The sequence below is a fragment of the Boleophthalmus pectinirostris genome, unplaced genomic scaffold (genome assembly GCF_026225935.1).
Source record: "Boleophthalmus pectinirostris isolate CB_2022bp ecotype Guang Dong unplaced genomic scaffold, ASM2622593v1 HiC_scaffold_22, whole genome shotgun sequence".
Lineage (NCBI taxonomy): Eukaryota > Metazoa > Chordata > Actinopteri > Gobiiformes > Gobiidae > Boleophthalmus > Boleophthalmus pectinirostris.
Genome location: NW_026571190.1, coordinates 30,793,107 through 30,806,302, shown reverse-complemented (window position 1 = coordinate 30,806,302; position 13,196 = coordinate 30,793,107). Strand labels below are relative to the sequence as shown.

Genomic DNA, 13,196 nt, shown 5'->3' with positions numbered 1-13,196 from the left:
CTTGCTAAAAGTGAAGTTATAATTTTTTTCCACAGAATTGATTTTCTTTTATGTGATTTTCAGATCTGTGCTGTGTGCCTGGAGGAGTTCAAACAGAAGGATGAGCTGGGGATTTGTCCGTGCAAACACGCTTTTCATCGAAAGTAAGTGAGCTTTCTGATTTACCCTGTTATGAATTTGAGGTTCTTCAGACTTAGACTTAGACAAACTTTATTGAGGAGTAAGGAAAACAATGCAAAGATGAGAGGCTATGAGTGAGTATGGTATGCAGTCCTGTATCTCTCTCTGTATATTGTCATTTTAACGCCACTAGAAGAAAAAAAAACTTGCCTGTAACCAAATACCATGTCATATTTATGTGTGACATTTTTATGAACCATTCCTAACAAAGACAGAGCGGTTTGCACAGTTTGAGCTCAGCCCGGGCCTCCCTTGCCCCACAAACAGTCCATTTGACTTGTTTGTAGCAGCACGACACCTCCCCTGGCCTACTTTCTACCCACTGGCAGGGAGAGGAGTTTGACCGTGTCTAAACTTTACATAAACATCAACCCTTTAAGCAAAGCCACACAGAGTCTTACACAATCAGCTGCAGGTCACACACCACATCATTAATTATATATTGTAATCGCACTATACAAATGTTACTTGACCGAACTTACTTTACATGTATATATTTATATAGCTACGGCTTTTTTTTTTAGTTTTGTTATCATTTTGCATCATGCCTCACAAGCCACAACACAACTTCCCTACAGCTGGAGGGTGATTCTGCCCCCTGCTGGTTTCGTCTGGACTGGTCCCAAACTCCTCCCCTTGTTATTGTCACTTCACACAAGGGACCCAGTAGAAAGTGGCCATTAGTTTGAGTGAATACAGTTTAGTTTCATTAAAATGTCGCCACAACTCACTCATGTAAGATAAGATTGCTTTTTATTATTATTAAACATATGTTGGTGATGGTAGTGGGCTGAAAGTGTACAGTGTGCAGTGGAAGTGCGTAGTAGGGCTCCGCAGATAATCACAGTCAATGTGGAAATTGCAATTTGAGTTGGAGCAATTATCAAATCGCAAAGGCTGCAATTATTTAGACAATAGACTGTCCTCTGCAAAGAACAGAATACCCTCTTTTTAGAAAAATATTGTCCCTGTAGTTTAGACCTCTATCAAAATGGGATTCTCAGTTTGTCAGTTCATGTTTCAGTCTTCTCAAATGGTAATGCTCCAGTTGTTTATTATGAGTGTTCTGAACATAATCCTACTTTTTAAACGTATATATTGCAAACCTAATCGCAGTCACACTTGCCAGGAAAAATACAACTCAATTATTTTCCTCAATTACACAAGGAGCATTTGGTTTTGGAAAGGAACAAATTGTGCCAACATGTGTGTGAAGTGTAGGGTTGTCAAAGGGATCGAAAAACCGTACTAATCGATACTAAAGCTAGTATCGAAACTAGATACTCATTTGAGCAGGTATCGATACTAAAGAAGTTATATTCACAGGACTGAAGTGAACCTTTCCTGAATAGCTTTAGAGCAGGAGTCTCCTACCTTTTTCCTCCAGTGAGCTACATTTAAAAATGAAAATGCCAGAGAGCTTCTAGTTTTTACAGTCACAAGAAATTGAGTAAATATAAGAGCCACAGTCTTAGAAAAAGTATAGTCCGATGCCTATAAAACATAAACCATTATTAATTGTACAAAGTTAGGCATCAAAATGATACATGCATAATAGTAATAGGCATTTAATTAATAACATTTTGCTTATTGAATACAATACATCTAATTCAGAAATCACTTGGCGATCTTGAGTAGGTGTGCAAAATATAGAAATATCTCTATATATCGTATTGTTTAATGTGATGATACAGTATCGATATCAGGGGCTGCTGTATCAATATATCGCCAAGTGTATTTTTTGGTGTATTTTACTAAATTATTTTGTTACAGAGCTACAGTTTGTTGCTTGTTTAGAGGAAGGAAACTCGTTTATGCAACACATTTGACATTTCACTGTTTTGATGATTAAAATGGGTGTGCTTCAAGTTAACTTTGCGCAAGAAGTGGTTTAACAAAGACTTTAACAAAGCCATGATTTAGCCTTTATTTTTTATTGAACCGTATCAAATCAAAAGCTCACTGTATCGAGATATGTATCGTATCGTGGCCTGTGTATCAAGGTACAGTATGTATCATATCTGCAACTTCTGAATAATACGCAGATCTAATCTTGAGCGGTATCAGAACACACAGACTAGTATACGCCCTGGACCACTGAAGGATTACACAGATATAAGGCCACATGGTAATATAAAAGAAAGTACTTCAATTTAATATAGAAAATCACATTCTATCTAAATAAATTGTGTTTTTTTTATCATTGTAGTATCAGAATCGGTGTTGAGCATTCAGTCTGTTCTTTACTATTGCAATTTAGCTAGAAATTTAAGTATCTTTTTATGCCACAGGTGCCTCATCAAGTGGCTGGAGGTGAGGAAGGTGTGCCCGCTGTGCAACATGCCGGTGCTGCAGCTGGCGCAGCAGGCGGGCACCACGGAGCCCACACAACAGCCCCTGCCTGGCATCGAGAACCTGGTGTAGCCACGCGCGGTGCCCCTACACATCACCACAGTCACAACTACACTGGTCTGACTGAGTGAGAGCCATGACTGAAGATTCACAGTGCTCGTCCCATCACAGTGCTTTAGTTCATAAAGGATTTCCAACACCATCCCTGAAGAGTCCTCATTAAGTTTTTATTTTTGTTTTTTATTCCTTTTTTTTACATGGACGATGAAGAGGAGTTGTTCAAAAGAAGTCTTCATTTTTGGCCAATGTGGTCAATAGTGTTTCACAACCAAAGCACTTTTCTGGGGACACCAGCTAAAGACCAGGAGGAAAGAACACAAAAGCCAAGAACTATGACACATTTTAATTAGCACTTTAAGCGAAGTCGAACCTTAAAATTGCTTGTGAAAGTAGTAACCAAGGTATGTTTTTATTTCCTTTTATAGTACAGAACCACATTGGTTAAACTATTACTTTCGAGAAAATGTCAAAGGGACAGAAAAGTTCAGTTCTTTGTGAGTGGCACAAAGCTGAGAAAATGTGATAAGATTGAATGTGAGACAGCGCAGGCTTTCAACACTATACTCTTTTAAAGGTTACACATCTTGTTCCTTTACATTGTGGTATCTAAAATGTGACTGTTGTTTTTCATCTGTGTTTTAGATCACACGCTGAACAAAATCATTTTTAGTGAGACAGTCTGCCCTCGGGAGTGCTGTGTAGTGCAAAAAGAATGTCATTAAAGGCAATGTAGAGGAGTAATAAGAAGTACAATATTGATACTTTGCAGATCGCGCTGGGGGTGTTCTACATGGATGTCTATTGAGGAATGTTACTATGGTGACGCGATGCACACATTAGCAAATGCTGTCAAAAAAGATGGTCTGAAAAATCAAGAAAAGACACAAAAAATTGATTTAAAAGTACATTTTCAGGAGTGTGCGATCAATACGAGCGTTCATGTTCCTGTTGAGGTGTTTGATTTTCAACAAAAAAGTGAGAGTGAGAGAAAAACTAATGCTTGTGACTGGCAGGTTTTATGTTTGAGAAACTAGTTTAACAGCAAATATCTGCTCACCTGTTGTATTTCCAGCTAAGTCAGCTCTCTCTGGTCAGATTGTCTTAAAACAAAGCTCCGACTATTTTGAGTAACAAAGCATCAGACAGAGCAGTGCCTACAGTTAGCATCACACCCTCAGGAAATGTTGATGACATCGGTTGCAAATTATCAATAGGATGATTATTGCGGGAGGTATCAAATCCCAGTTTTGAAGTTTATTTGCCTTATGTTTTATCTACACATTGATTTACAAAGCAGCCACCCCCCAGTTTGAGGAACCAGGTCTGTGCCATAGACTGTGTAAAGAAGTGGACTAAGAGAGTGTGACGTTACCCAAAACATTCAGCTCCAGTCAAATGAAGCTCATCGATGCTGAAAGTTATAGGAGAGATTTGAAGCCAGTTCCATATTAGAAACTGGAATTGATTTACAGACAAAACTGCAAAATAAAACAGCAAGATCATGTAGAGCGAGTTAATACGAACATTTTAAGACTAAAATGAGGAGCCTGACAGCAGCAGTTACACAGAGAGCGGCGACGCTTTTTCAATATAAAGTCTATTCAAGGCTCTGTTCACTCTTAAGTCACAAACCAGGAAGACATTTGGAAACATGCGATGGCAACTTCCGGTGTAGTTACTGACACTGGGGTCACCTACCGACTAAAAAAACCCAATGAAGTAAAGCATCAACAGTAAAATAAAGACTGCATACATATGTGCAGTTTGGAATCGTCTTCATCTCTTCTAATCTCATGTACCCAGTGCGCTCGGAGTTGTGTGTCAGTGGGGAAATTATGAAAACTGAGTAATGGTTGTAATTGTTGATTAGCCAAACATAACGTAACGCTACAATGACATTTAGATGAAGAAAACTGGGCCATTTGATTTTGTCAGACTTACTACCGCAAACAGAGCCCGCCAGAAGTTGTCATCGCATATTTCCAAACGTCTTCCTGGTTTGTGACGTTAGCGTAACTAGAGCCTATTGAAACCAGAGTCGATGGAGCCGGAAGCGCCCCCACACTCACTCAGCTATGTCCAGTTATATACACAGTCTATGGTCTGTACCCAAAGTGTTTAAATCCATACATGAAAATATATCTACAACTAAATCTGACCAGAATGAAGTCTATCAGTTGCACTTTTTTGTTATCTGCTTGTATTTATTTTGTATTTATTTTGAAATTTGTGGTACATGCCTCCACCACACACCTACACCAGAATTACTGCCTTTGCATATCACTGCACTGGTCAGCATATTTATATATTTGGCCACATAAGAAACCAGACCCTGCCCCGTCCAGTTTACTAGTGCCAGAGGTCAGCAGGTTGATAAAGGCCTTTTGGTTTGCACTGTTGTGGTGCTGTCTCTTCGGTGCATACGACTCTCTGCTACTGACTCCTGTCTTCTTTACTGCAGGTTTGACAAGGTAAAAGTTTCATGGGTGATAGAAGCCGAAATACAAAGTGATCTGATGATAATAAAGGCACAGTCTCCAATCAGATTTTTAGAAACTTCTCAAAAGTGAAAAAATGTGGTAAAAGCAAAGTATGTAAAGTCATTTTTTCTGAATTACAATAGGCCTGTCACGAGAATACCTTTTGAAGATGCATTGCTGAAGAAAATATCAATGATAAACGATAAAATTGAAACAAATTTATCTATAAAAAAATAACAAAAAGAACCCCACAGAGAAGAAGTACAATGAAAAAGTAACTCAATAAATACTGACCCTCAAAAATTATTGTTTCATCTGTCATGTACTGAACGTATCACGTATATCAGGGGTGTCAAACTCAAATTCACAGAGGGTCAAAATTTAAAACTGGGACTTATTCGTGGCCCAAACTAAATATTTATTGAAAAATTTCAACAACATCTGCATGTTTTCTCTTCTTTCGAGATATGTAACGTTAACCTTTTTTAAAATGCTTCTTAAAATAAATGTTTAATAATAGTTTTGGTTAAACATTGAATCCAGAACAAGCATAATATAAAATAATAACACAATTTTTAATAAATAATGTCTATATAGCCTATCTGTTTTAGCCTATTATTATATTGTGGGCCAAATTTGGTCCCTGAGTCTGACATGTCTGATGTATATGAATGATAACGTGATACAGTAATTATCGTGACAGGCCTAAATTATAACCAAACAATGTATTTGAAATTTGAGTTCACCACAAGACCCTAAAAAATATTAACCCTTAATACAGTATGTAATATATCTTCAAATATGTGTGCCTTTTAGCTATTACATGGTCAGAGATGGGGTTGTGCTTTATCAGTTACACGTCTTTGTTTTGAATCGTAGTAATTAGGACAATGTAAAAGCCCGTTTGAACATATCTCGTATTGAATATTCCTTAATCGCCACTTGCGTGCAGTCCATTTTGAGCTACAACTTGAAGAAATCGTTGCTATTTTCACTTCAGAGATACTTAGAGCCTTATCTGAACTAACAGTACAGAGTTATGATGACCTCTATCACCATATTCACATAAAGATACAAGAGAAATTGATATCATTCACTTTCAAGGCTTCCATGTAAGTAGGAACAAAATGCGACAGATAATGGGCCTTTGTCATGTACTCCCAGTAATCTGATTTTATTTCTGTCACTGAAATTGTTCTGTTTTGGCTCCTATTTGTTTCTGAACAGTGTGTTATAACATGTAATTTAAAGGTATATGCTAAGAAAAAAACTACCACTTTTATCGCCACTGAGCGATGTAAAGTAGACAGCTGCATCAGTCGTAGTGTCTAAGGTGCACACAAAAGCCTAAGTAACACTTGGCCTGTCACAATAAGAAATTTTGAAGTGTTTAACTAATTTATCCCACTGACTAGAGATCAACTGAGATGCATTTTTTCGTGGTTGATACTTGGACCATGAAAAATGCAGATATTGAGCTGATAATGTAGAGCCGATTTAGGTATTTTTTTTAAATTCTCAAATTAAAATATAGTACAAACTAAAGACCGCCACACACTAAAGGAGAATTTGCGTGATTTTGGCTGCGATTTCAGGGAGTTCAGAGAGGCATGACCCGACTTTGTGTCTTCGTGTGCGATTTTGAAGCCGCTGTGGTCTTCATGTGATGTGTCAGTGTGACTCTGAGCTGCTCTGTCATATCGTAACCACCAAACATCAGCAGCGCAACAGCAACAGAGAGTAAAAACAGAGCATCAGGGGCAGAGGAGTGACAAAACACAGAGGCGAAAGATACAAACTCAGGAAATAGCAAGTTGTAAATTTAAACTGTAGCATCTCTTCCATATTCTCCTTAGAATTCGCCCAGCGCAAATAATGACACCCAGTCCACAAAACGGGGCTATTAATCGAGTTTGAAGCAGTTTTTTAAAAGTAAAAAGGTGAGAGTAGTTCCTCATGTTTGTCAGTTTACATCCACACAGTGCACGGATCGAGGTGAAACTGCAGATTAGTGATAGTGACTCTACTTCCTGTGTACTTTATCTCCAATCTTTTATGCTTTAAAATTCATGTATCTGAAGTATTGCACTGCATTTCACAAATAATAACAACACAGGTTTGACTTTTATCTAAACTAGGAGTGCAGTGCTGTGATCTTTAGAACACTTAAGAATATGAAAGCGAGACATTTTACTGTAGACAGGAAACAGCTGATGCAATCATGCTCACAACTTTATATCCTGTGGTCTGCGGACATATCCCACTGTAGTCCTTGCGATCAGAGATTTTAAGTTTCACAAGATTCTCCTCGTGTCTGTGGTGTGTGCACTTTTTGTCGCACGTTTAAAAATCGTTTAAGACCGAAAAATCCTGTTGTGTGTGGTGGCCTTAATCCTCAACTTTCTTTTACTGCAAACTGTGTAGAGCAGTACCCTCTTTGGACTAAAGTGTTCAAATAAAGCTTTATGATATGTTCCTAACGCATATTTAGCCGGCTGGTTTGCTCAAATTAAATATTGGCCTCTGATGGAGATTTAAGGCCAAAAGTGCAAATGTCGGCTCAATATATCAGCCTATCTTTATCACTGACACATAAACCACAAAAACAATGAACTTTAGTACACTTAAGTAAATGTTTGCATCTGTAATTAGTCATAGACGTTATTCATTCAACCCTCCACAGCTCAAATCTGACCATATAGCCAGAAGAAAAAGTACAAACAATAAATATTGAGTCCCAAAATATAGTGTTCCACCTTTCATACACTGAAGTCGATATTGTAATTATCGTGACAGGCCTAGGTAACTCTTTTGCATTGTTAAGTGTCTGATCATGAACGGTGCATCTCTCCCTGTTCTGTTTCTTCCTCTGTGTTTTCCGTCCAGCACCTTGTTAAAAGTGCCAATCTAAAAACTATAAACAAGTGTTAGGAATCAATGAATCAATGCTCCTGCCATTTCGGAAACATCCTGGTATCACAGTTGACGCATCTGCCAGATACAGAGGCAAATAACGCAGAAGAATGAGAGCGAGGCATTCATGACTCGTAATGTCCCCACTTACTGATAAATGCCGATTGACGTCAGCACCGCTCCTGAGTTAACTCCTTTATAAATAGACCAGACACGTCCAGAGAAAAAGCAACCGTCAAATCCACATCAAACATTGAGTCAGAGCTGTTACAATAGCATCACTCTGAGTCTCACTGCCCCTATCTTCCTTTTCTCTGTCTGTACTGATATTTATTCCTGTGTATTCCTGTAACATCTCTCTCTTAATCTCCTCTGTACCAAGACCTCATTTGTTAACACTGATTCTGTTTGTGAGCTTTCACAGACATTGTTTATAAAACTAAGAATTCTGCAGCAGAATATTTTTGGAAATTTCTGTACAGTATTTGTAAGCTCTATTTTTGTATATTGGAATTTTGGAGAAAATAATATTCATTATTTTTTTCTTTTTTGTTTTGCTAATTTCATGTCTATTCATTTTGAGAAAATGTTGCATGTGACTGACTTGAACTGTAAATAAAGTTTCCACGATTTGGAAAAGAACAAAGTACGAGTGACTCTTGCTTTATTGTGTACTGAATTATTCATAGATTCATTATTTTGGGAACATTTGAGCACCTGTAATTTCAAATGTGTTCAACAGCACCACCTAGTGTACACAAAAAGGCAAGTCTTAAAACTATAACTCTTCAAATTGTTCATTTCCAAAAGTGTGCGCCAAAAAAAAAAAAGCCAAGCCCCATAGTTGAATCAGAATGAGTTTTATTACCAATGCCGGTGCTTCAGTGTTATGGTGCAACATAAAACAGAATAATAACGAAATAATAATGTTAACTATGATAAAATAAAAATAAGGTAAAAATAGACATTGATATCACATTCTTAAATGGCTATAAAGGTTAGTTTGTGGGTAAACAGATGTGAAGTGTTTTGCTATAACCATGAAAATTTAGATTTGAGGTTAATTTATAATGTAATTGTTTTATCTCAAGATTGGGTTTGTATGTAGTCTGTTGTTTCCTGTGTACTGCATACTGGTTTTCTCATTCTCGGTAACATGACTATCAAGTCCAATGTTTTGTTTTGTTTTTTTTTAAATTAGGAATAAATCAGCATTATAATTATTATCAGTAAACATTATAATTGATTTGAACATAGTTACTCGTATCTGGGGACTCAAGATTGGTCAAGTTAATACAATTTAAAACCAAAATCTTGCATACAATTACTTGAAACTAACTGCACGAGACTGGTTAAGACGACAACTTAATCCAGACTTAAGTTAAGATGAAAAATGTCTGACTTAGTCATGTCATGAACAGTTGGAGACATTTCCACATTGACACAATGGTAATGTTCTGTCTCACAGTGTCATTTTGATCCATGGCTGAGTGATGAAGGCATCTGTAAGAACATAAATCAAACTCACCACAAAGCAACAGCTGAGTCATTTTAACAGAATATTTGATTGATCAGTTTAAAAAGGCGGTACAAATGGAACTGTTTGATAATATGACATTTTAATTATAATACAACACAGATTGAACTCAATGTATCATTCAAATTATATAAATCTGTCAACACTTGAGTTGCCTATTACAACTTATATGTAACAGGCCTATTACAAATATCCAGAGGATCCTCCCGTCACACATTTCATTTAGTTAAATTGGCTCAAATAGGCCTACAGTTCATTATGAGAATCAAGTCATGTGCCTTCTACTTCTGAGGGTTGTACATAAATAAGTTTAGGTCATATTTTACAGAGAGTCTCCCACAGAGATCACAGCATCAGGGTCTTTAGGAGCAAAGCAATGAAGAGGCCCACTGCCACACTGTGGGGGTACAGGAGTCCGACGGGAGCGGGGGCTGCGCTCGTGCTGTTTGTCCCATTTGTGACCACTGCACCAGTTGTGACCACAGCAACGGTTGTGACAGCTCCCGTTGCCGCTCCAGTTGCCGCTCCTGTTGCCGCACCCGTAGCCGCACCTGTTTCCGCACCAGTAGCTGCACCAGTAGCTGCACCAGTGGCTGCGCCTGTTGCTGCACCAGTAGCTGCGCCTGTTGCTGCTCCAGTTGCTGCTCCAGTTGCCGCTCCAGTTGCTGCTCCTGTAGCCGCACCCGTAGCTGCACCTGTAGCTGCACCTGTAGCTGCACCTGTAGCACCTGTAGCCGCACCCGTTGCTGCTCCTGTAGCTGCACCTGTAGCTGCACCTGTAGCTGCACCTGTAGCTGCACCTGTAGCCGCACCCGTTGCTGCACCTGTTGCTGCACCCGTTGCTGCACCTGTTGCCGCTGCAGTGGTGGCTGCGGTTCTGACTTCGATCTGGGCCTTAGAAGATGCTTTAATAAGAAAGACACAATTATTGCAATGAACCTGACCTTAAGCACCATTACCACCATTCGGTCTGATTTAGCCCCACGGTCGGACGGCCTTCCTGGACTTTTCAAGAACGTACAAATTGCCAGTCCGCCCCTGCTTTGAAGCTGAAATGGACCATGGTGTTGGCTTTTTTATTATGGTAATTTATGCACTTGCATTTTAAATGATTCATGCATGTTTGAGTAATGCTGCACATTAGAACCACTGAACGTACCCCCTATCCCCGACCACTGCTCTGCGCTGAATTCAGACTCTGGATCATTCATGGTTAAAAAAAAATGTGACAGCCATTTTTCATAAATAAAAATCTCCTGTTTTTTTTTTTTTTCATTGAAACGCCTCTATAAAGAGATGGGCCTCTTGGTTCTGTAGTTTTGAACAGGAAGTAAATGGACCTCATTTAAATTATAAAGTAATTTTAGATCAGTATTGTGGTTTACAATCAACTAGATCATTATTGCTTATGTTATAACTTATACCAAAAAAGCATAATATGTCACAACACAAGTTTGAGGTCAAACTATGTGTTTATGCCCTCCACACTCTTTCCCAAAACTGTCCTGTCATTTAGAAAAATACCTTAAAAATATTATCCATAGACTGAAGATAAATGAATAAAAGACTCACCAAAAATCAGCAATGAAATAAAAATTATCGACAGCATTGTGGAAGTTTTTGACACCTGCAAGGAAAGACAAGATTATATTCCATTAGTGCTAAACCTCAGACACTCAAAGTTGTTTTACATTTCGAGCATCATTCTCTTTCCAAACTTACCAAATGTTCAGCGACTGTTGCTCCTTTTAAAATCTGAGAAAGCTCACTCCACAAAGTCCACCTGTGCCTATGTCCTAGAACACACCAGGCCCGTTTTATATGGTTCTGTTACACACATATGACTAATGATGTAAAAACCCAACCTTGAATTTCCACGGGACTATCATTCCATCCACAGTGATCACAGCAGGGTGGTTTTGCCTGTTTTTTGACACTTTGAAATGTCTAAGTTATAGGGAATTCACAAAGCAAACAGGCTGTGATGCTCGTGAGGATTGGCTGAGCTCTGTTTTACAATAAGAGCACTGTTGTACCTGGTGGTGGCATTATTTGCTTGTGAACAATGCATGTCACAAATAAAAATGAGAGGTCTAAAAGAAGATGAGAAGAGTGTGCTTTTGTATTCTGCAGGTATCATGGGTTCACGCTGACTCAAACCAGGTCTTGTGACGGTGACACTAAGCTAATAACTTTTGACAAAAACATAACGAAGTCAATCTAAAAATATATTTCACTCTTTGGTCAGGAAATATGATCTTTCATGCACTTAAGTGACCTCCAAGTCACGCACTGTGTAACTTTTCTGGAGGAGGGTCAGTCCTCTTTGTCTCGTGTATTCCTTATTTACTGCCATTTTATGGTTTTGATGGTTTTGCTTTTATTTTATTTGACTGGTTTAACTGTTTTACGATGACATTTTAGCATTTGACCTTTTTGTTGTCTTCATTTTATTGATCTCTGTGCAGCACTTTGTAAAATGTGCTATATCAATCAAGTGTATTTGGATTCTACTGTATGGCATTAAACACGACTAATTTGCATTTATTAAATTATAGACGTTATTATTGCTCAAAAGTAAGACAGAAAACATGAATTTTCACTAGGAGCAGGGTCACCATTCCACAGACCTGACCTGTAACTTGTCCTGGCAATGTTACTTCCTTGTTTCCATGAAAATAGAAATATTTAATGCCTTACATGCCAGGCAAAGCAATTATATCTTTATAGGAACAAGCAGGTGATGGGCCCTACTGTACATCATAGTGCACGTTTAAAATATTTCTATGCCTTGATAACTTAAAGATGCACTGTGTAACTTTTCTGGTAGAGCATCCATCTGTCTGGGATGTTCTACAGTATGGCCTTGCACTTTATCTCCATGGAGACAAAAGCAGGACACCACAAGGTCAAGTTACATGTCCAATCTGTGGAGAGGCAAGCCAACTCAAAGTAAAAATGCAAGTTTTTAGGTCCACAACACCCCATGTTATTCAGTAAATGCAAGATGAATATGTTCGATGCCGTACGCAAACGTTTCAGACAAAACAGTAACATCTCCATGGAGACAAGCAGGTGGCAGACACTCCACCAGCAAAGTTACACAGTGCACCTTTAACTTTATACTTAAATTGTAAGGTATCATGCCAGTATCACTGTGATGAGCATAAAGGTTGGAATAAACTTTGCAGCACTGTATTAATGGAACATACAAACCAATCGTGTACGAGTTAAGCCACCCACGTGACGCTACTTAGTCTATCAAATCTGTGCATTCAAGGCGATTGCAAGGATGAATGCAGACACAAAGGAAAGAGGTTTTGAGATCTGTTGAAAAATGTAAAGAAAGTTGTGAAATCGAGATGTGAAAGGTAAAGAAAAAGGGAAACTTTAGCTGCTATTTTTTTCTGAAATGAAGCACTTTGTTTTAAGATGCATAATTTACGGTATTTTATTTTCTCTAAATCATTTTAAACTGCAGCCCTCCACCTAATGTAGGTCTACTGTGTGTTTCAGTGTTAACAATATTTTTTCTTGAAATATTTTTGTACTGTATTGTTCAAATATTCAGACACTGATAAAAGTAGGCTACTTCTGTATCACAATCTTAACACCGGTTAGCCTTTATGATGTCCGGGACCTCTGCTTAAGGAGATTTTCTCTAACTGGACCTT

The 13,196-nt window shown here is 38.2% G+C and overlaps 2 protein-coding genes across 4 annotated transcripts in view; one reads left to right on the top strand and one right to left on the bottom strand.

The window, feature by feature from the left end:
• The window catches only part of rnf24 (ring finger protein 24), a 32,329-nt gene extending 23,695 nt beyond the window's left edge, over positions 1-8,634 (top strand). The window contains exons 5-7 of one of the 2 annotated variants that reach the window (XR_008632813.1): positions 64-143; positions 2,472-2,993; positions 3,235-8,634. Coding sequence is in view for 1 of the 2 variants with exons in the window: in XM_020930532.2 (XP_020786191.1) it covers positions 64-143; positions 2,472-2,604 (213 nt within the window). In the remaining variant the exon portion in view is untranslated. Of the gene's footprint in view, positions 1-63; positions 144-2,471 lie in introns of both variants that reach the window. The other variant, XM_020930532.2, reaches the window with a different exon arrangement.
• A 949-nt stretch (positions 8,635-9,583) lies between these two features.
• On the bottom strand, positions 9,584-13,116 carry LOC110165314 (putative per-hexamer repeat protein 5). 2 transcript variants are annotated; one of them, XM_055158060.1, is made up of 4 exons: positions 11,245-13,116; positions 11,095-11,149; positions 10,323-10,427; positions 9,584-10,241 (listed from the first exon to the last, which is right to left on the bottom strand). In XM_055158060.1, exons 2-4 carry the CDS (start codon positions 11,129-11,131, stop codon positions 9,868-9,870), a joined length of 516 nt encoding a protein of 171 aa, XP_055014035.1. In that variant the 5' UTR covers positions 11,132-11,149; positions 11,245-13,116; the 3' UTR covers positions 9,584-9,867. The 2 variants fall into 2 exon arrangements, with proteins under 2 accessions (XP_055014035.1, XP_055014034.1); XM_055158059.1 differs by lacking the exons at positions 11,095-11,149; positions 11,245-13,116 and having other exon boundaries at positions 10,323-10,686.
• Positions 13,117-13,196: the final 80 nt, after the last annotated feature.